The sequence below is a fragment of the Pestalotiopsis fici genome, assembly GCF_000516985.1.
Source record: "Pestalotiopsis fici W106-1 unplaced genomic scaffold PFICI_Scf_7, whole genome shotgun sequence".
Taxonomy (NCBI): domain Eukaryota; kingdom Fungi; phylum Ascomycota; class Sordariomycetes; order Amphisphaeriales; family Sporocadaceae; genus Pestalotiopsis; species Pestalotiopsis fici.
The window spans coordinates 1,884,531-1,907,070 of NW_006917097.1; the positions used below are offsets into that span (position 1 = coordinate 1,884,531).

The 22,540-nt window shown below is 49.8% G+C and overlaps 8 protein-coding genes across 8 annotated transcripts; 5 read left to right on the plus strand and 3 right to left on the minus strand.

Annotated features, from left to right (window-relative positions):
* Positions 1-300: 300 nt before the first annotated feature.
* PFICI_10225 (uncharacterized protein) lies at positions 301-1,017 on the plus strand (the record flags this gene model as incomplete). Its single annotated transcript, XM_007838806.1, has 3 exons — positions 301-483; positions 536-830; positions 881-1,017. The coding sequence occupies 3 exons, from the start codon at positions 301-303 to the stop codon at positions 1,015-1,017; spliced, it is 615 nt and encodes a 204-aa protein (XP_007836997.1).
* A 337-nt stretch (positions 1,018-1,354) lies between these two features.
* PFICI_10226 (uncharacterized protein) lies at positions 1,355-4,595 on the minus strand (the record flags this gene model as incomplete). Its single annotated transcript, XM_007838807.1, has 2 exons — positions 1,355-2,035; positions 2,088-4,595. 2 exons carry the CDS (start codon positions 4,593-4,595, stop codon positions 1,355-1,357), a joined length of 3,189 nt encoding a protein of 1,062 aa, XP_007836998.1.
* Positions 4,596-6,665: 2,070 nt separating this feature from the next.
* Positions 6,666-7,466, plus strand: PFICI_10227 (uncharacterized protein; the record flags this gene model as incomplete). Its single annotated transcript, XM_007838808.1, has 2 exons — positions 6,666-6,926; positions 6,987-7,466. The coding sequence occupies 2 exons, from the start codon at positions 6,666-6,668 to the stop codon at positions 7,464-7,466; spliced, it is 741 nt and encodes a 246-aa protein (XP_007836999.1).
* Positions 7,467-7,934: 468 nt separating this feature from the next.
* On the plus strand, positions 7,935-9,400 carry PFICI_10228 (uncharacterized protein; the record flags this gene model as incomplete). Its single annotated transcript, XM_007838809.1, has 6 exons — positions 7,935-8,243; positions 8,302-8,515; positions 8,577-8,705; positions 8,763-8,856; positions 8,914-8,956; positions 9,017-9,400. The coding sequence occupies 6 exons, from the start codon at positions 7,935-7,937 to the stop codon at positions 9,398-9,400; spliced, it is 1,173 nt and encodes a 390-aa protein (XP_007837000.1).
* A 279-nt stretch (positions 9,401-9,679) lies between these two features.
* PFICI_10229 (uncharacterized protein) lies at positions 9,680-10,405 on the minus strand (the record flags this gene model as incomplete). The annotated part of the gene is made up of 2 exons (XM_007838810.1): positions 9,680-9,901; positions 9,974-10,405. The coding sequence occupies 2 exons, from the start codon at positions 10,403-10,405 to the stop codon at positions 9,680-9,682; spliced, it is 654 nt and encodes a 217-aa protein (XP_007837001.1).
* Positions 10,406-13,432: 3,027 nt separating this feature from the next.
* PFICI_10230 (uncharacterized protein) lies at positions 13,433-14,863 on the minus strand (the record flags this gene model as incomplete). Its single annotated transcript, XM_007838811.1, has 1 exon — positions 13,433-14,863. One exon carries the CDS (start codon positions 14,861-14,863, stop codon positions 13,433-13,435), a length of 1,431 nt encoding a protein of 476 aa, XP_007837002.1.
* Positions 14,864-18,338: 3,475 nt separating this feature from the next.
* On the plus strand, positions 18,339-20,486 carry PFICI_10231 (uncharacterized protein; the record flags this gene model as incomplete). Its single annotated transcript, XM_007838812.1, has 1 exon — positions 18,339-20,486. One exon carries the CDS (start codon positions 18,339-18,341, stop codon positions 20,484-20,486), a length of 2,148 nt encoding a protein of 715 aa, XP_007837003.1.
* An 810-nt stretch (positions 20,487-21,296) lies between these two features.
* PFICI_10232 (uncharacterized protein) lies at positions 21,297-22,392 on the plus strand (the record flags this gene model as incomplete). Its single annotated transcript, XM_007838813.1, has 3 exons — positions 21,297-21,457; positions 21,554-22,052; positions 22,159-22,392. The coding sequence occupies 3 exons, from the start codon at positions 21,297-21,299 to the stop codon at positions 22,390-22,392; spliced, it is 894 nt and encodes a 297-aa protein (XP_007837004.1).
* Positions 22,393-22,540: the final 148 nt, after the last annotated feature.

Sequence of the window (22,540 nt, forward strand, 5' to 3'; positions counted from 1 at the left end):
GGATATCCACTATGTTTTATAGCGCATTTAGTATACTGTCTAAGGTACAGCAAAGGCCGAGGAGTGGACTAATTGCAACAAACGAAAAGCTTCAAAACCGAGTAATCAAGGCCTGCCGTTTGTACTAATGGTATTACGACAATGGCAAGTTTACTACAGTCGGGGGAAGTCCAAACAAGACACCCAAGTTCCAGGTTTCTATCCCTCGCCACGTCCGAGTTCGATCAGCATATCAACACTACTCAACAGACAAACAACACAAGCACAGAAAACAACACCAGCACAGCTGAGTAGTCAACCATGTCCACGGAGTTGCCTGGCGAAAGGGCTTTGGGCGACTTCCATTGGAATGGCGTGCCACTACGAAATGTGCCTGCATCCTGGGATGATTGCAAGTCTCTTCTCGACCACACGGTCTGGATCGTCGACAACCTGCGAAGATGCCCTTTCAACGCGCCGCGCGTTATCCTGGAAAACTCAACAGTAAATATTCTGGTGGGACTCATGGTGTGCTGTCTTGCTGATCCATGCGCAGAAAATTGAGAGACTGTTTCGCCCCCAGATGAAGAGAAATGAGCCACAGGACAAGTGGGAGAAGGCACATGTTGATTTGAACGACGAGAATAAGGCTACAGCATTAGCATATTATCTCTTTTTCGACTCTGATCAGCTCATTCTTGACCGAGGCGTCAATTGCTGCGGACAGTGCCGCAATGAAAACAACTTTGGGCCAGGCGATACATGCTTCTCGGGTCTAAAGCATGTACTCCAAGGAGCCTGCTTCAACTGCGTGTACAACAGCACATCAGATCTGTGCACGTTCAAGAGAGGTAAATACACTTAGCACAACCCCAGCAGCCGCTTTAGCTGATTAGTATAGCTGCGGACACTGGCAGATTCCTAGGTTTCACACAGAATTTGTTGAAGCAGACAAGCACGGAAGCTTTGCTTGACATGTACGACATGACACTCGAAGAGCTTGAAGCACGCCGTAGACGAGGGGAGGAAGAGTCGTGAAGATGCACTCATAAGCAAGGGCTTGGGTGATGTATACGACAGCGATGAGCGTGGAAAGGAAAGACCAGCACGAGCAGATACGAGATAAGAGACCACGGAAAGCAACCTCAATGAACATGCAATGAGGATAATGGATATGATCCAAATGAGGCCTGTCTCAATTGTTCTTTCCAGTGAGGATTTGCCTTTTCAAGACAAATTCGAGCATTCGATACACGTGTATATGTGTAAAAAGATGTAAATGCTCAATTCCGCACCGCTTTGCCCAAAATGCTAGATGAGGCTAAAATGCTGGTATATAACATGCATGCACACTGTTCTATTCTTCTTATAGTCGTTACCAGATCCTCTTGGCGATCATCTCATACCGCGTAACCTTTTCCAGGCCATCATCGCCTATCTCCATCTTCTTGCCGGCTTGCTCGCCTTTCTTCTCACGATCCCTCATTCGCCTGAGACCATCCGGATCATCAGCATAAATCAGTTTCCGCCTCTCGTCGCCGACCTCCACCTGACCCCAGCCTCCGACGCGTTTTCCGGGTTGAAAGAAACTCTCACGTTTGTGGTCACCATTGGCAATCGCTTGTTCTTGAGCTTGGACAGCAGCATAGCGCTCCCGAGCATACTTGAGAAGAACCATGCCGAGGATGAGCTTGACGAGGAGAAGAATAAGCCAGGCGAGGAGGAAAAATGTCAACATTGTGATCAGGGCCACGGCATCATCGGAGCTGAATGACCAGGATGAATGGCCCTCTTGCTGGGTAAATGGATCGCCGTAGACGGCCCGCCCCAAAGCATTCCGCAGCAGATTATCAAGCCGGTCCAGGGCAGCCAGCATAGCAGCCGAGGAGGGTACTGATGACTCGAGGGATAAGTCCATAGTCGCTGTAGGCATCGGCGGCGGTAGATGAGTGGCGAGAAACATGTGATATATTTGTACGCAAGCTCTGATGAACAAGCAAGACAAAGGGAGAAGAGGCAGACCGATCCTGCGCGTGAGGGCAGGTGCGCCAAAGGCCTAGATTTGTGCTTAGTGAATACAGAGTGCTGAAGATGATGCCCAAACTTACATTCGTATAATAATCCTTGCAAAAAATGTCAAGCATTCTTCGGTATATGGTTGGTTTGACGTTGTTGAACTTGTTAATGTAGGCATGCTTGGCCCAGTCAACCAGCATCTCACTACCAATTACAATAAGGAAAGGCGACAAGACTTCGCCCGAGAACATCCAAGAAGGCAATAGAGTAAAACTCGCAGGCAAGTTGGAGGCCGTGTGGATAGGCCCTGGACCTGACATGGATGGGTCGATCTCGCTGCCTGCTCCGGGGACGGACAGGCCACCAACTTCTACGATATTGCGAAGACCAATGATAATCAAGATGATCCAGAGTTGGAATCGCTCCACAACATCAGAACAAGTCAGCTGGAAGAGATTTTCCTTTTCGATTTTCTTGAAAACACTTCCCTTGATTTCGACAAACTGGTTGGACATGAGCAGCGTGAGCAACGCATTAGAGTAAGAATTGACAGCCACGTTCAGAGTGATGACCTGGTAGAACAAAACGACGGCATGTGCCACGTTGTAGATCAGAGACAGGACAAACATGCCCAGCGGAAGAAGAACCTTGGAACGGCCAAAGCTGTTGCGCGACAATGTTTCGGAGCTAAACAGACATTCTAGGATATCTTGGCCAATGGCTGCGAGCAACCGGTCTCCAACCTCGAGGAGGTTAAAGATGACATACAGTTTCATGGCAGATTGAGCCCGAATGAAGTGATACATTCGACTGGCATCAATGGTCATCAATGCCAGAGAGCTGCACACAATGACAAGACCCTGGAGCAAGTCGGCCTTGTGGTAAGGTGTAAGATCAGACGGCATTGACTTGGTTCTCCGGTGGCGGAAGCCGCTCGGCTTGTGCCTTGGCATGGCATGTTTGGGCGGATGAAACCCAGCGTTGCCATTCAGGCGCCCTGCGTCAAGAGAAGCGGTGGTGGCATCCGACGCATACGCGGTGTCTCTTGCGCGACTCTGACTTCTCTCATTCTCGCTTGCCGTAGCTTGGCTGCTTTGTGCCCTGCTTGCTGAAGGTCGCGTGGTCGATCGACCTCTCCGGCCACGCTTCCACAGCCGCCAAATGCCTTGCCAGACAAAGCCTGTGAGCCACTTTACTTCTTTCCATACCATGTAGCCCCACCATTTCATGAGAACCCAAATGGCCATACAGAAACGCAGAGGGAGCAGAGTAAATGTGTAGAGAAATGCATCCAAGCAAGCAAGCGTGCCAAACATCAAGGTCGACTCCAAATAGGGCGGAACAAGAAGAGCGTTCAAGAGACGCTCGAACTTGACGGCGCTAGATTCGTATGGAATATCGGAAGTTTGGTGGCGGTAGATGTACAGCGGACTGGGTCGGACACCTGCCAACTCGAGTTGGAGATGTGTGTGCAAGGACATGGGAGGCAGCGGTATTGCTGGTTGAATATGGGTAGCTGACTGTACATGAGTCGCTGGCTGAATATGAGCCGCAGGTTGCAGAGCCTCTCCATTTCCGATTTCTTCGCTGGGCGTCTTGTCTGGCCTACGCGAAGCAGGCGTAGTACGTCTCGGAGCCGGCGTCGTATTACTGTTATTACTCAAGTTCAGCGGCGGTGGGCGAGCAGCAGGATTGAACGAGAATCTCCGTGAGCTATTCGGTGAGGTCGCAGTCGCAGCTCCCAAAGTCGGGCGGCGAGTGATGGGTGGCTGAGAGAGAGTCCTTGGACCTGGCCGCGGCCGACTAGTCTCGGGAGTCGTTCGGTTGAGGACGGGCACTTCGGAAAAGTTGCGAGATCTCAGAGGCTCCGAGTATGTCTTGTCATTTCCATTCTGTGCTCTGGCCGCGTCTTGCTCGGCGGGCTGAATCCCAAGCCCAACCCCATTCTGGACCTGCTCGTTGGCCGTGAGCCGAGAGGCGGATTCTACCAATCCGGCAGAGAGAGGGTACTCCATGCCATTCGGTTTGTATTGAGCACCAGCTGGCGACTGAGGCGGTACTATGGCCACAGGCAATGACTCTGGCGAAGAGGCTAGAGCCTGTATCTGCGATGCGGACAACTTGCGGACCGTTCCGGTGGTATCCCTCTTCGCCGGAGACGATGCTTTGGTTGAATCAATCCCATTGTTTGCATTACCCAAAGACGCCTGAGCAAGATCTTGTTGGGACGACGAGTTCGAGGTCGAAGTCTCATCACTATTTTGATTCGAGGTGCTTTCAGACGAGGAAATGTTTTCCTTTGTATTCAGAACCGTCTCTATTATTTCGGCCTCTCCTTCTTTGATCTGTGGGAGGGTTTTCGTGTCCGCCTTTCCGGCTGCGTCCAGCGGCATGACGAGCGGCGACACAGTCATTTCGAGCTCGGGAAAGGGATCGGTAGACGGAGATGGGCGCGGAGACGGCAACTGGTGTGTCTCTTTCGGCATGTTGTCTGCGCTCCCTGCATCCCGAGAAACACGTCGTCCAGCTCTTTCCTCGACATGGCCGAGAACACGAGGAATCTGGCCCTCTTCACCTTCCCCCGCAACCATTCCTGACATTATCGCAAAGAACGCACCCTCTGCAGGGCATCGTACATCAAGTTGTCGACGGCGAATATGTGCGGATTGCTTGGAGGCTTGCGCCAATACAATGTTCGTTGTGTGAGTCGCGCAATGCAGATCAGTTGAAGGTCGACCAGAGCGATAAAGCTACCAAGGTAGTTGCAGCTGAAAAGCATACTTGTTATCTGTTTGCGCCCTGCAGGGGAGCTAATGCGCTGTGAAAAATCCCCTGAGCTATGTTCATTAGCGGCCACCTCACCACTAGCAGCGGCTAAAGGTGGTCTAGGTCCGTCGCATGTGGCCACTAGAACGGGCGGAGTTGACGTCAATCCAAGCTCAGACGAAGTGACAGTCGAAGCTTAAGTCGACTGCGTGCACACAACATGACCGGGAGTCCAGTTTAGCTCTTTGCTTTGGATATTCGTACCTCTGAATGTACATGGTCATAAGAAGATATATCCAAGTTTTTCACGATCTCATTATTTATCAGTCACATGAAGGAAAGGAAAAGAAAAACACATTGGGTCATCGTTGTTCGAAACGTCTTTTGATCTGTACTTCCACCCCCCCGATCTGGCGTTGTAAAATAGTGAACAACATGCAAGGTACGAAGTACTGTGCATGCCAATGGAACCTACTTGGCTGGAGTATCTCACTTTTGACTCAAATGACTTCCACAACAGGAAATTCGGCACCACAGCGTGGCTGCACTGGAAATTGAACTGTGGTTAGAGATGACAAGATTCCAATATTGAGATGATCCATCATAAATGCGTGTCAAGTGATTCGGCGACCGTGGGGTGTAAAAGACATGGTGTCATTCACAATTGTCACTTTGGGTCACTACATGAGATGCAAATACTCGAAGACTCACATGATACTATGCTGGGCAACTTGTGGGCATGAATGATGGTGAAATTCATTCAACAAGGTAACATTGACCGTCTGTGCAGTTGCACGCTATCATAAAGCGTATGTGGTTCTACAGAAGTTTTACAAAGGTAGGATTCAGGGATAATTCAGGACAAAACGAGGTACAAGACTAGAGGTCTTACATAATCATATTTTCGAAGAAGACTTCTCGGAATATATCTATCGTCTGATAGGGTCTATACTATTATTGGGCATATCATGGCTTAAGGGTATGATGGGTTTCGGAAAGGTATATATAACTGACCTCCAGATGGACATCGAGTTTCCCAAGTTCCTCTTTTGATCAACTCCGAGCCACAGAAAACAATGGCAATTCGCTTTCCGCATGCAGCAACGGCCATCGAAATCTGCATTTTTGTGACTGATTGGTCCATTGGGACAAACTTTTTCGGAAAAATGGCATATCTTGCATCGAACAAGCTTCTCAACCTTCCATGGCTGTACCCTGTTGACGCTCGCTGGTTTCCGCATGTAGCGCTGAGGGCCGCTTGATCCTTGCTACGGTCAGGGACGCCGAAACCGAAGTGCACCCAGGACCCTGCCCACGCAGACGGGGGGTTCGAATAACTGACAACTCTAAATAAGAGCCGCATTATTGACCCCTTGACACACGACGTGTCTCCGTTTCCGAATATCTTGTCCTGTCAACGGCGTTTGGCAAGCGCCCTCACCCGTGTGATCCACTCAGGGAAGCCATAGAAAACTTCCATACAGGGACCATAAGCACGGCGTATCGATCCAAAGCGGAAGTACAGAGACTGGAGGGATCCATATATAGTGCCATCCAATGCACAGTCAAACCTCCGGCGCGTTTGAACTTGCCAATCCTAAGAGTGGCTGTGGTAGCTTCGCGCATGTGCGGCACCATTGACATTGCAGTCCACTGCTGTTCTTATAGAGCAAAACCATCCACAAATTATGTTGGCGATGGTTTGAAGCACCAACGAATATCTTCGTGCTCAATATTTGTCTTTTTCTCTGCTGCTGGTCTAGCATCGCTGCGCGTTCTTGTACTCTCGTTCTGATATAACCCGCTGTGCGGCTTGTCTTTTCAGTTCATACACTTGCGCCAGCGTGATTAATCCAACCTCAAAATCTTCCTAATATCCTGAGTCTCCACGACTTCTATCAAAAATGAAGCTCTCGACAATCCTTAGCGCCGGGCTCCTGGCTGTCTACGCCTCAGCAACACCCATCGTCACGACCGGAACAAGCTATAATATCCCCGATGGCGTGAGCATCCAAGAAATGGTGGCACGAGGCGAAGACAACCTAGTACGACGCCAAGCCAATGACACTGGGGACTCCTCATTCACCGCGAATGACTTCCTTGACGCCGGTTGCAAGGATGTTGTTTTGGTCTACGCCCGAGGCAGCACACAAGACGGTAACATTGTACGTTGTGCTATTCTCCTGACTATATCAAGATACCATGACAACTAACAGATTAAACAGGGCGATCAACCGGGTCCCCAGTTGGCCTCGTCACTTCAGACTTCGCTAGGAGCAGACCGTGTCGCTGTACAAGGCGTCGACTATCCCGCTGGTTTGGCCCAAAACCTCATCCCCGGCGGCACCAATCCCGACGACGCCGCCGATATGGCTGACCTCATCGCCAACATCTCGTCCACTTGCCCAGACTCGCAAATTGTGCTCTCGGGCTACAGCCAAGGCGCCGCCATGGTCCACCGTGCCACCGAGCAGATTGACGACGAGACTGTCCTAGGCCAGATTGCCGCCGCCGTCACTTTTGGCGACACGCAAAAGGACCAAGACGACGACCAAGTGCCCAATGTCGACACGGCCAAGACGCTCATTCTGTGCAATGACGGCGATCTGGTCTGCGACGGTACGCTCATCGTCACAAAAGCCCATCTCGATTACACGGGCAAGGTGCAACAAGCTAGTGATTTCGTCACTGGCTTGATACAATAGCTGACATCATTTGAATATTTTTGGGGAGTCTGGCGTTGAACTCGTCAGAGGCAGACTGCGATAGATACCCATTTGCCGTTTCAGTATTGACATAGATTGCTCGCTTTTTTGAACAGTGGCGCGTATTTGGGAAGATGCATTTAAACTTTCAGCATAGGTCCAATGCATAATGAATATTTAAAAGAACCAACAACAAGATCAAAGACACGATTGTTCAATTGGATGTCATAGGCTCTATAAATCATACAATGGGTGCTTTGATTGTTTTGTCTGATGCCGGAAGAGGAATGGTTCAGGATTGTCACATTGTTATACTTGTGGTCTTTGTGCAACCAAATCCCTCTTCATAAAACCTGGGTCAAACGTCGTGCGACGGGAGAAAACAAGGTCAATTAAGAGGACAGAGTAGAAGGAAAGAGAGAAAAAGGTATTATTGAACTTGATCGTTTTAGAATTGTTCACCAGAACATGTCGTCCTTTTCACTCGATTACGACGATGAAAGGAAAGCTCAGGTTAAAGAATACGGACAGCTTCTCAAGGCATACTTCGACAACGACGGCAAGAAACGATTTCAGTTCCAGAAAGCGATGGGAGCAGGCGCCTCTGGATTGGCATGGCTTATCAAATTCAACCCCGCGGGCGGCTTTCCAAATGAGAAAAAGATTATACTCAAGACCAACATCGAAAACGCTCTCACCGAGAAGGACTACGTTGAGGGGTCGAGCTATAAGGCCAAACTTGACAAAGGGATGGAAAAGGAGGTGAACATGTTGAAGGTTCGTTACCCGAGACGCCTTTCAACTTTCTCTGTAGTGACTAACATATTGCTCGCAGAAATTGAGATTCGCGCGGCATATTGCTCGGATACTGGAGATTGGCGATGACCCGCTCCAGACACCATTCCCCTTGAGACCGCATCGCAACGAGATCAGTTTCTATATGGAGTGTCTACCAAACGGCCAACTCTACGACTTCCTAGAGCGAGTAATAGACAGCGATGACATCTCGCACCTGCCGAATCGAGTGTTGTGGAGGATGTTTTTATGCCGTAAACCTTCCCTCAACCCAACACGATTTACCGTGATGACACATGCTGACCGACTCTTTAGTTATACGCGCCTGCATCGGGATGCAATGGCCTCCCGAGGATCCCGGAGACGGCAGCGCGGTCAAAGAACGTGTGCGAGCTTCGGCTCACGAAGCCAAAATTACACACGGTGATATGCATAATGGTAATAGTAAGTAGCCTTCACACTTTCCAATTGGTTGGTACTAATACAATCTGCTTCTTTTAGTCATGATTGACGACTTCACCCTCGACGAAGATGAACACGATCTGTTCCCGGCGCTGAAGTTGATAGATTTCGGAATGGCAACAGAGGATCCATCGTAAGTTACTCGCTTTCCTGGATAATATCTTTAGAAAATTCAGCTAACAATGGATAGGGACTTGAACGTGGAGGATGAAAATGTTTGGGACATAGGACTAGTAAGCCCCTAGTGACTTCTATTTGATCAAGCAGCAAGCAGACTCTAACCCGGTGTCCAGATAATGATGACAGCAATAACATTGGAGCATGGGTGGATCCACACATACCGATTTAACCCAACCGTCAAGACAAAACTGACTCCTGGAGGCCCGGAATACGACACAGTCGCTACGGGGCTGCTACCCGATGAAGATGACATTACAAAAGCGGACCCCGTGCCATGGCTCGATAACGATCTTAGAGCGCTTGTTTGTGCATGTCTAGCAAAATCAGATCACCATCGCCCAAAGGTCGTGACGCTGGCGACTGCAGCTTCCAAGGCCGTGGAAACCTACGATGCGATGCATTACATGAACCAAGGAAGTCGAGACTTCATGCTGGAAGGCGATAGTGCCATAAAAGCAATCGTTAGAGAATTTCTCCACGCCCCTCCAGAATATTGAGATCTGGCTCAAGTTTCGTCCGACTCTACAAGGAACTTGTCGTACAAAACTCCAACTCTTCAATCAACTCCCCAGCTCACAATTACATTAGACATCTTCCTGGCCCAGGAGGGGGGGGGGCCTGCCAGCCACGACCTCCAGACTCGTAACACGAGACTTACAAGCCCTTGGATTCGATTCCAATTTCCCGGCCATTCTTGACGGAACATGCTCATATCTTGTATTTAATCTCTTTGAATTGAACGCCATACACCACTGGCAACAGCCAACTATGAACCCCTAGCTGGCACTTTTTGCGAAAGGATCATCAGTCGAGTCCGGATTGCGACGATATTCAGAGCGGATGGAAATATCCTCCGCCACATCTTCTCCATACCGATCAGCAACAAAGGCAAACATCATGTCGATTCCTGCCGACACGCCCGACGATGTCCATACGTTGCCGTCCGTCACCCACCGAGCCTTGGGCACCCAGTCGACGTTTGGTCCTACTGACTTGACCTGGACGAATCATCAGGAACATGTATCGTTTTCCCTCTCAAGCACGATGGGTAATTGCAGGGGATAACCTACCCATTCAAATGCCAACTTGTTGCTCGTGGCTCTCTTTCCGTCGAGCACTCCCGCCTTTGCCGCCAGCGCAGAACCAGTACAGACGGTCAAAAAGTATCGAACTTTTGGAAACACGCGCTTCACGTACTCGACCGACGGAGCAATGACATCGTCACGTCTCGTGCCCATTCCGCCGGGCACCAGCACCACCTCAATGTCCTCGGGGGCGTCCCGAAACGTGTGCGTGGGCATGACCGACTGGCCAAAGCCGCCCGGCTCGAGCGCCGTGGACACGGGGTCTAGGGTCTCGGCGAGCATGGAAAACCGCAGCTCGTCTCGCCCCTTGGACAGAAAGTTGAGAATGTCGACGGGCCCAAAGACGTCGAGCGATTGGAATCCCGGGAACAGGACGACGCCGAACTTGGTCGGTGGATCCTTTGAAGCTGTCGCCATCTTTGCCAAGGAAGAAAAATCCGTACACAAGATCCCTTTCCTTTCCTACTCGCGACTTGTGAGCAGTATATAGATTGATGATGAAGAATTTACTTATACTTGATAAATCTAGAATCAAAACCCCGTCTGGCTCCGAAGAGCTTCGGACTTTGTCATTATGCCATATTTAGTTTGTACTTGACTAGGAATAAGCGCTATTTATTCCGCAAGCCCCGCACCAGTAGAAAAGACCGCAAGTCGATCAAGCAGCAAGGAACAACTTCGCCGAGTCATTGAAGGACGTGGCGAAGGCATTTTTTTCCCTTGTAACAAAAATTGCATTTTCTTCTTAGTACTGGGTGTATTTGAGATGGAAAGTAAGTGGAGGTTCTCTACGAGCTTCTGACTGATGTTGAATTATGGATGTGTACCGCCCAAGACAAGCTCGTTGCCCACGATAATTTACTACCTACCTACTTATACGCTAGGACGCGATTATAGCTGTGAGCTAGGTAGTATAGCATCCGTAGCACGAACTGCTGTCCAGCGTGTAGATTCATGAGATAGTCGTCTTGCAAATCCGAGTTTCAGGAGAGATCTGATGCAGACAATCTCACTACTGAGGCCGGTGTGATCATCTTGCTGATATATGTGTCGTTGGGTGCAATTGAATTTCTGACGGTGCGGTATTACTACACTCTCAATAAAAATAAAATAAAAAAAGGTCCTATCAATGTCTGTCTGATGCCAACAAAGTGTATGCGATACATTGGCTCGCTTATCAAATCAGAATATGATTGGTGAGCTGCGCTGCTTTTTGTGACCAGTTCCGTTAGTGCAACCACGGAGACTCCAAGATAACAACGCTCGCGTGCTCTTTGAGTACATGACTGGGCATTTACCATGGTCGCGTGCCCCTGAAACAAGATAAATTTCCCAAATTCTGTATCAACTTGTTGCGCTACGTTTTCCGTGGCAGCCACAAATGGTGATGTCGACTCTTTGTGGTACGGAATACATGACGGCAGCAATCTTGTTCGAGGAAAAACGAACCAAGTTTCGATATGGCCTACCTTTTTTCCCCCTTCAAACAGAAAATTTACATCCACTGATAAAGCCCTGGGAACTTGTATTGTCTGCGGGTATTGCACCAATGCTGGTGCCGCAATTATTGTTCACTCCCCAAACTGACATTACCTTTTCATGATATCGGGATGCTCGACGGCACACGATAACAATGGCCGAGACCTAGGCCTTTCAAAACGTAAAATAAGACATGAAAACTCGTGGGAAGCTTAGAGTCATCTCTTTATGGCTTTATTGATCGCATCGGGTGCATAACGCACGCTGACTGGCTCGTCTGCGGCAACAAGGCTGAAGCACGGCTTCCGCAATAGGCTTCTGCTCTCGTGACCACCAAAGTGGATGATGAATTAAGAACGGCAGGTCTATGCGGTTATCATGGAACTTTGTGACAATTCAGTGAGAGACCATGTGTTTACCTGACTCGTCAAAAGGTTTGCGGGCATTCAAATATGGTAAGCAGCCAGCCCCTCGGTGGCCAACGGCAGACCTGAACTATAAGCTACCTACGAAATGATATGTGATGGAATGGAATAGAATAGAGAGACAACTTGTATGTCCCAGAAAGATCCCATAAATAGAAGTCGCGCAAAACATTTCATTACAATGGACATCTCAGAAACCGTGGAGCCGCGAGACGAGACAGACGCCATTGGGGAAAAAAAGGCAGCAATCTCGGACGTGGGAAGAAACTCTAACACCCCTGAACCGCTTGGCTGGTTCTCTGCCCATTTCGGGGAATACCTCAACAGAGTTGCTGCAGCAAATGCCAAAGTATTGGTTCATACACGGGACGCTTTTCAAAAAAGTCACTGATAGCATCAAGGTCTTGTCTCTTCCCGCGACGGGGGTTTGACTCGTTTGCTACGAGGTTGGAAGCACGCGAGTCAGCACCCGGTAGAGAATTGCGGGAGAATGTCAGAAAATAAGAACTATATATATATGCCAAGCTTATTGTGTGTAGTGTTTACTTTCCTCCTGTACTCCTGTACTCCTGTACGAGCAAAGTCTGTTTGGTTTTTTTGACTTTCGTACCTGGCAGGAAATTCCTCCCCAGCCTATGCAGGGGTGTTCCAACTCTATCGGAGTTTATAACCGAACCGTAGTGGGGGGCAGGCAACTACCGTTCAATTTCTGCTGCTTTCAACAGGGGGGGGAAAAAGGCGAAGAAATAAAAAGAAACTGGCGCGTGCAAAGAGGCGTTGAGCCGCCGTTTCGCTTCCGCAAAAGTCTATTATAGTATAGATAGCAAAGAGAATGCCAAGAAGATTGGCGGCAATCATGTTTTCCAGAATGGGTTTTCCAGGCAGCCTGGACAGCATGATTTCGCCTGCAGGCACTTTGACGATAGAGTGACGCGTCCGCTAACGCTCGGAAGTTTCTCCTTCGGGCCTGTCTTGCCTGCCCGTTGCACGGGAAGTATATGCAGTGTATGTAAGTAGGTATGTATCTGCGCAAGTACATTTGGTGTATGTATGTATGGTGACTCGGCCCACGTTGATAAGCTGTATGTAGTATCCATTGACTTTAGACCGACTGTCCAAGGGTCGTGCAGCGTCTTGGAGAGGGTTCCACCAGTCATTATGCAGGCTGCACGCTGCGTAATAAAAATACGTGGGGAGGTTGCGTAGTTGCACCAGGATTTCTGAGGGTCAGAGCTCACTTTGGTGACGACTTCAACAGGGTTGCTCGCAGTCTTTGTCATGAAATATTTGCGGGGTCACAAAAAGATACTGACAAGCCTTTGAACATTTGAACTCATTTGTATTTTTCTCCTTGCAACGCCATTAAAATGGAAATAAGAATTCTGAGCGAGAGTACTTATGCCAACCAGCCCATGCACATTATTGTCGCTATCCTTGCACCATGAGAAGCAAATCTCTAAGAGAAATATCCGCGTAATCTAATTTTACATACCTATGTACAGGAAAGTTGTAAAGGGAAAACCTAACGTGCTTTGAGAGATCACCTCTCAGGCTCGGCAGGCGAAGAGCACCACTTTTCAAGCCTCTTGGCCAGGTCGGTCGAGGGGATATCAACGGCCCTCCAGAACATATCAGAAATCCAGAAAATAAATGGAAAATAGAGACTCGTGGAAACAATGAAGCTGATGGTGTAAGGCCAGAAACCTTCCTTGCCAATATAGTCCCAGCATCCGTTGAGAAGCCACTTGCCGACGGTTCGGTTTCCGAGACCGTGCGTGAGATATAGAGCGAAACTGATCCGTCCGAGGTATCGAATTGGTCGCGTGAGGAAGATGGCCTGCACCGAGGGCAAAAAGGCCATGGGTCCAACAATCAGGATCGAACCAATGGCGATCCAGAAACGGCGGCGATAGGCAGAGTAAGGCCAGACGTTCTTGGACCACATGTACCCGATCGTCTTGATGTTGCCGTCTCGGGGATAGCCGGCAAGGAACAAGCCCATGATGAGGGCCGTGATCAATATGCCATTCACGACCCTCATCCTCGTGCCGCTAGTGGGCTTTCGGAAGATGACCTGCAGCTCGGCCAGGGTCATACCGGTAATGAATAGAGCAACGTCCCAGCGCTTGTGGCCAAATGAGTGAATGATAAGGAACGTCTCGATCGCGATGCGAATGCCGGTACGAGTTCTCGCCAGCGCCAAAACCATGAGGAATACAATCATGGAGCCGCGGAACTCGACCGCGATGGACCATAACTGAGGGTTGTAGAAGCCAAAGAACTCGGCAGTCCAGTCCCACGGATTGGATTCGGCGTCGAGGAAGTCGAGGTAGGCCGAGAAGCTGTGCTCAAAAGGCTCGCCATTGACCTTGTGGGGGACAACAATGATGCCGACGCAAGCAAATACAAAGGCCATCAGACTCGAGACGAAGGCGGGGAGAAAGAGGCGAATGGCTCGGCGCCATGTGATGGAGGTGAGCGACGCAAACAGTTCATTGTACTCGCGGCGGTGCATGCGTTGTATGTAGCGATGGGACAGAACGAAGCCGGATATGACGAAGAAGACAGATACCATGGCGGCGCCGCTGTGAATGATGCGCACAAAAGGCAGCAGCCAAAAGGATGTGTTTCCTTGGTAACCCCATCCTGCATTGACAGCAGGATAAGGAATGTGGCTCCAATGCAGGATCAAGACGATGAAGGAAGCAAGACCGCGTACACCATCGAGGTACTCTGTGCCGTGCTTTTTTGTTGTTGCCACGACCTTCTCGGAGCCCTCAACCGCGGCAGTCCCCCTCATCATGAAGCTCGGGCGCATGAAGAGAAGAGTCCTCGCTATGAGTTCGCCCATGGAAGGCATTGAGCAAAAGCGGCGGCCTGCGCTTCGCTGATGCGGTTGTTGAAGTGTAGGCGAGCCTGGAAGAAGCGATTCTTCATCCTCGCGCGGTGCGACAGCACTATAGGAATACATGATGTGAACAAGGTAAGGAGCGGTCCTGGATAACGATCCAGTAAGTTCAGTGTGCCTCTGCCAGTCGACAAAAAAAGATGACTGACTTTGTGCTAGGAGACGTCTGATTGGGAAGAAAAGAAGACCAACCGTGAGTGAGTGAGTAAGTGACTGACCTGGGTGGATGGAAGAAAGGAAGCGTTCTTTTGATGATAGATCTAGTGATCAGATATGAGCATCCACTTGAGAACAGGGGGGGTCCCCGCACGACTAATAGGGACTATGTGCAAGGTACTATTCCGTAGTGACTGACAGTAGTAGTAGTAGCTTCCCACTTGCTAGACATGAGTTTATGATCACTATTTTTTTTTTTGGGCGGCCGGGAGGGGCAAAAGGAACGTCTGATAGTCCCAATTCAGGAATAACATGTGGATAGAAAATGTGAAAGAAAACACAGGCATACACAAACACGAAGGAATAAGGATTATGTGCCGCACTCGGAATTTACTTTTTGGGTCTTCTAGACAATAACCAACCCTAATCCCCTTGCTTAAATCTGAGTCTTGACTGTATATGCTGCAAGGGGAAATGTTGCAAGAAAGCCAGCAAGTGGATTTAAGGTTGGTTTCGTCTATTAAGGTTCGGGGTGTGTATATGACTATCAGATGTTATGTATCAGTTCCTGCGTTGATCTGATAAAGGGGCAAGGCCTTGTTTCTTTCAGCTTTTGATCTATGCATTCGCAAGAGCTAGCCTCAACAGACTGGGCAATCATGGAGGAGCTGAAAAAAGTCGATGATATATTGGAGCAAAAAGGAGATGGCATCATGATAATTCTCCCATGCTAGTTGTCAAAATTCGGTGTCGCCAAATGTACTGGCGTTAAATAGCCGCCGAGAAATCGGTAATGAGATGACAAAACCAGACACAAACCGAGAGAGCGATAGAGCATGAAAAAAATGTTACTACTACTACTACTACTCCTGAGCTGATGAGTGCTGGTGAATGGCGATAGTACTGGGCCTGGAAGTGGACGTTTGGGTAGTGTACGTGACTGGGCATGGATTCCACGGGTTACGCCGTGCGATCCTCGCCCGGGAGATTGAGAGACCGGAGGGACATGGGAGTGAGAGACCACAATTATCTTCAGAGTTTATCGTCAGAGTGCAGATCTCTATTAGAAGACAGGAAAAGAGGAGCTACCTATTCGCTTCTCCACATCTGGTTTGGGACTGACCGACTCTGGTTACGTGGGGCCAAGGATTTAGGTACGACTTTTAGCGGGAGCCAGTTGTATTGAAGTGGGAGCTGCCCGCGGCCGGCGTCTTTTTACTGGCCCGCTCCAACCACTACTGGGCTGCAAGGCAAATGCAGGCTGCAGGGCGGCTGCAAGGGACAGTAGGAAAACGAATACCTAACCCCCATGCAAGGCACCTGAACCACATGCACATAGGTATATTACACGCTGTATTACAGGGCCTGCTAGCTGTCAATGGCGTCTGAGATGGGGGGGAACCACCTCGCTTTGGGGGGAACCAGCCAGGGGCAATTGGACTTGATGATTCGCCAGTCATGACGGCAGTCGCCTAGGAACACTGGACTATAATCCATGGGGATCCGTGCCCGCTACTGCTTGCGGATACAGATAAGGTAAGCAGCTTAAATTTTTTTAATTACCACTACGTATCATCAGTCTTTTCTTCTGCTGGTCTTCTCACGCGACATGTCATGCCATGAGTGTAAGGATGGGTGAATGCAAGGGGAAGACAAGAAAGATAAGAAACAAGTGTGCCATTTTGACGTGACACTTTGACGTCGGCCATTGAGGACTGATCAAGTCGGTCGACGATCCCCTTGTTGCAGCTCCTGTGTAGGTACTAGGCAGCTCTTGTGTACAACAAACACCCATCTACGTACTACTATCAATGCGCATACACGCACAGAAATCTGGTTATCATTTGCAGCCACATCATCGTCATCCTCTCAGGCATTATCTCAACCCCCCATTTTGACCCATGTTATCTACTCCAGTGGTACTTCGCACAAGCTGCATGCTAACTACCGGCCGCCCTGAAAAGTACCGTGAAGGAGATCCATAAAAAGCCACAAGGTCCCCAGAATGCCAAGCCGCTTGTGTATGATCGGTCCCTGACCTAAGCGGAAACAGAGCAGCAAAAACAGCAAGAAACAGACAAGACGCCAGACGCAGGGACAGAAAAGGCGAAGAAAAAAGCACGCGACTTCAGCGGCGGACCACTGAGCAACTGGCAAGACTGGAACCCCTCAAGCCCCCTTCTGTTGGTGTCGCCTCCCAAGTGGGCAAATACCTGGGTCTCATCGCAGGTAATAGGTGGGATGGAATGGACATGGGAAGGATCGTCAATTGCAAAGATCTCTTTTTGGCATTAAGCTTCGTCCTGTAGTTCCCTCCTGAGTAGCTGATCGCGTGCCCACTCCTCATCCCAGCACCAAAAGAGCTTTTTTTTTTTTTTTTTTTGCCATTTTCTGTTTTTCCCTCCCTCTTGTGTTCTCTCGCTGGATCAGACAAGACCCCTGCGGAATAGAGTCTCCATGCCGTTCCTCATCTTGCTTGGCTTCTTGCGGTATCCGTACCCATTCGACTCACTCCTCTGGCTTGGCTGGTGAGGCCGTCGTTGGCCCGTCGCGTGCCCAACTTTTCTTCCATTCTGATTCGCATGTTGCCTTGTGCCATGTCTGGCCTGGATCCCCCTTCCCGTGCCGTCCTATGTGTGTGTGTCTGTGTCTGTGTTTGTGTTTGTGTCTGATTCCCACGAACGATTTGAATTTTTTTTTTTCTATTCTCTTGCCCCTGCTCACCTTTCCTCTCCCCTATCTATTTTAACCTTTTTCCCATCTGCGTCTAGGTGAAGTCGGCTGCGTTAGCCACGGTTACGAATAGCCTCCCACTACTGTCTGAGGTCGCGAGTCTACCTTTGTTCCCTCGCTCTTCTGGCATCCATTTTTATTTTCTTCTTAGCCTGCCCCGGCAAGACAGACCCCGGTACCTAGTGGCCCGTATTCACTTTCCCACGATACCTACTACCATCCAGCCGCCCGGGTTCCTTGGCGAGCAAGGAGTTTATTATAAACCCCAGAGACCTAGATCTCAAGTGGCTACGTGTGTTCGTCCCTCCTTGACACATTTTTTATACCCTTTCACTCTCTTTCGTCGTCTGAACGTTCAGACAACTTTACAAGATTCCGGTTCATTCGGCACATTCCTTTACATTAATCATTCATACACTCGTTTGAATATTACCCACTTGTATGGTGGCCGGAGCTTTATGGTATTTTTTTTGCCCCTCGGCATAATATATTGAACCCAATTTTTTGGTTTCTCTTCCACCCCTCTACTACATCTCAGCAAATTTCTGCTGAGTCAACCATCCCACCAAGAGACTTCTCGAGATCTCAAGTCGTGGTGGTATCCAAGAAAACCCGTCCTGATCGATCGAGTTCGATGTTTGGCGCTACAATGCAGTCGCCAGGCCGACTACCACGGCTGAAGATCCCAATGTCGCCCATTGAGCACTCATCTTTCCCTTCCCGCACTCTGACCTCACGTCCTGTAAGAAAAGCTTTATGGGGTCTCGTCGCCTTATCTGTGCTATGGCTTCTACTCAGCAGGACGTGGGGAAATGTCGCGAGTGTGTCTTACGAGACATATAACAAGCTTCCCTCCTTGAGGAAGGGAAATGCTGGCAGCAGCGCCGGCTACTCGCAACAATGGGTTGGTGGCGGTGCCGCGCTGCCGGCTACTGAAGAGGGCGTGGACAATGGCGAGATCCCAGTGATACCCGAAGCTCCAGAGACGGCGCCGGAAGCGGCTGCCGGTGTTTTGGTGGCGCCGCCAGAAAAAGAGAGCAAATCGACTTCGGGAGGCAGGACATTGATCACCCCGGTTCCTGATGTCATTCGCATTTCCTTTGAAGAGGCGGTTCGTGACGTTGAGCTTGATGGCTGGGAGGATGATTGGTTCTCATCGGCCACATTCGACGCCGAGAAGGAGGGCCCGCTTGCCGAGCCCAAGATTGATTTCGTGTACAACTGGGTCAATGGCTCGGAGGAGTCCTTCAATAAGATCAGACACAGCTTTGAGCTCCAATCGCCACTGAATGATCCCTCTGGCAAGTGGATTGCGCAACACAGCATCAACCGTTACCGTGATTGGGACGAACTGAGATATTCCATGCGGAGTGTCAACAAGTACGCCAAGACGTTTCTCAACAAGATCCAGATCCTCGTCAACTCGGTAAATGCCAAGGCTTCGTACAACAAGGACGGCCATGGCATGATTCCTCAGCGACCGACATGGCTGAAGGACGATGCTTCTACCAATGACTTTGTTGAAGTCCTCGGCCAGGAACAGTTTTTTTCTGAGCAAAGCCGGCATTGTTTGCCCACCTTCAACTCTCTGTCTATTGAGGCCCAGCTTCACGAGACTCAATCGACTACTGATCGTCTTGTCGCTCTTTCAGATGACATGTTCTTGGGCATGCAGCATGCTGCGTCGGATTTCTACTCCCCGCTCTTTGGCTCGGTCATGGGTTTCAAGACTGACAGCTATAATGTCAATGCGAAGAAGCTCGGCAGTGGCTCGGGTCCGACCTTTGGCGAGAAGCCTTTTGCTCACTACACATCGTACCTTTTGAACCGCCGCTTTGGTGAGCGACCAAGAAGAGTGCAAGCTCACTTTGGTCACTCAGTCTCACGCTCCGTCATGAAGGAGACCATGGCGTCGTTCCCTGAACCCGCGAAGAACGGAGCCTGCGAAAGATTCCGTGGCGAGTCGCGTTTCCAAATCTACCCATGGTACGCCAACTTTCACTACACCATTGAGCGCTTCCGCGAAGCTCTATTGTGGTCATACATCATGTCGAGATCCGACACAAACTCGGACGGCTACCTCGACTGGTCGGAGCGTGAGAACATTCTCAAGGCCATTGAGCCCGGCTGGCGCCAATTGTCAGTAAAGCAGGATGGTCGACCCGCGCCGCAGTCGGCAGATCGCGAGCGCATGTACTACCACCTTCCCAACATCCTCCAAAAGGCCGGCCTGCAACCTCCCAAGGTCAATGTTCACATTCTGTGGACATCGCTTGACGGCCCCGAGACTATCCGTGCCATCAAGTGCGCCGACTTTAGTGTCGATGAGTGCTTTGCCGATTCGTTTGGATCTCCCGCTTCGGACACGGTGACACCCAACCCCGACTTTACCACAACCAACATCTTTTCGCGCCTCTCAAAGCAGCGCCCCGAATGTGGCGACTGCATGATGAAGTTCTTGCTGGCATCGACGGCCCGCGGCCTTGAGCCCCTGCTGCCTCCCAAGTCCAGCAAGAAGCACCACCGTGAAATCATCATCAAGGCGCTGAAGAAGTACCAGCACACAATTATTGACATTGACGCCATGAAGTTTGTCATGATCAAGGACGCCGAGCAGGCGCAGATGGAGCTGCTCGAGAGAACGATTAAACAGGGGGAGATCTTTGGCCAATGGTGCCTCAACGACGACGTCATGACGGAAAGTCCCGAGCAGGTGACGCGGGTGAAGAATGTGATGAAGACCATTTTCGAAACGCTGTGGCCCAAAAAGGGTCAATGGGAAAGGGACGATCTATGATATCTCGGCTAGCTTTTATTTTTATTATCTATCTATTGGCATTTTCACGTTACCTCGGCGTGCTGCATTGGGTTTTGTTTTGTTTTTTTACCAAAGGGAAAATCAAAGGCTAATTCAATTCAATACCAACTATAGTTATTTTCCTGTGGTATCTTTTTTTCTCTTTCCTTTTCTCCCCATCACAAATGCAATGGAGACATTGGAGGCCCCCGTATTTCCAAATGTCGGATTGCATCAGTGCCAAGGAGTTGCTTTTGAGTCACTATGCAAGTTACTGGTAGACTGACATAAATTCTTCAACATGAACCGGGCGACATAAGCAGCATGAACGAAGCGGCACAGGAGATTCAGGCTCCTTGGGCACCCTGCTAGCGCCTTGGAGCTGAACACGAAAAGAATCTTCAGTTGTTCTCCAACGGCTGCCTTGGGGCCATTTGCCATTTCACCACGTTTTTAACTGGTGCGATTGAAAGGATTTTTCCTAAAAAAGAATACAGACACTTGACTGTGCCTGGATCATGTGCCGCTCGTGAGAAGGATGTGTCAGCAATTTACCACTCAAAACAAGACACGAAGAAGAAGAGGAAAAATATGGCAACCCTCGGCTAGGAATAGTCATCATATGATAATAGGCGCCAAGCGGTCTAAGCCTCCAAGGTGCTGCACAGCATCGTACGTGGGAATGAAATGAACAAACCTCACCGCGAAATCTCTATATAATAGATTGTTGCCACTTGCAAAGTCTGCGCAACACTATTGTCAAGAAACAGATTTTATCGCTATAAGCTTTCTCAGAGACCATAATTCAACATGGCTAATGCGTATTATGTGGCCTATACCGTGTTGGTAGCGATACCCATCGTGGTCCTCCTGCCACTCTTTATATCCAGTTTGTGGACCGTGCCCCAAGGCAAGGACACGGCCAGACGTGGGTTCCGATGGATGAAGATTGCACTTGGTTTGATGTTGATGTAAGTCGAAGTACAATCCCGAGAGATTGCAAATGCATAGAGTATGGCAAGAGATGACAAAGAAACTAACTTCTGTCTCTTCTTCTCCCTTACCAGTGGTACCATCCTTATTACCGCGAGCGCCGCTGAAATCAATCGCCTCATTGACTGGGACTCGTACATCACGGACCCTGATGATTATTATCGCCGCGAGGAAATCATAAACAGGGTAGGCGATTGGAGTTATCTCTTTCTCCAGGTGGCATTGCAATTTACATTTCTCGCCACCCTCGAGGTCGCCCTCGGCATTCTCTACTGCTGGGATGCGGGCCGGCGGGCGCGCACCGTTATCCAGTGGGCAGCCTACGCCTTTGTCCTGGTCGAGTCCTTGTTCACCCTCGTCATCATGGGCTACTGGGAGTCGTACTACACGGCGCTGTTCAAGTACATTAGGAACGATAGGAGCGGCGACGGCTACCCCGACGGAGCGTCGCTGTTCCGCCTGTATAATGTCCAGGCAACGTACAGCATCCTGCTCGGCGTCGCGGCGACGGCTCTCCTCGGCTTGGCCGTCGTCGTCGTGGTTCGGGCTCGCAAGTACGCAAGTCATCGCCAGGTACGTATTCATGGAGTTGGGTTCTCATCGCCAGCCAAATAGTTTCGCGCGTGGTCTTGCAAAAGAGAAGAATCCCTTGCTAACCCTTTGCCCTCATTCTGCTTAGACTGCGGTTCTCGTTCTCGTCGCCAGTCTCTTCTTTTGGATCTCTTCGCTCTGGAACATGGTTACCGCGATCCTGGTTTACCTCGAGGAAAAGCACATTGACAGACGGGCAAACCTGATTGTCGACCCAATCTTGTCCGAGTGGTTTGTGGCGGTAACACTTGCCCTGCTCTTTATCGCTGGGCGCAGAAGGCTTGGCGGTCTCTGGTCCAAGGGGGAGCACGTATCGGTATGAGAGAGAGAAGCCCGTGTTTGTGGTCCTGGCGAGAGAACAATACAAAATGGAGATTGAGATGACCCTAGAAAGTCAATGGTAATTATTTACTACCTTGGAATACATGTTCGGCAGTATAACACCCACTTGAACTCGCAAAAATGGGCTT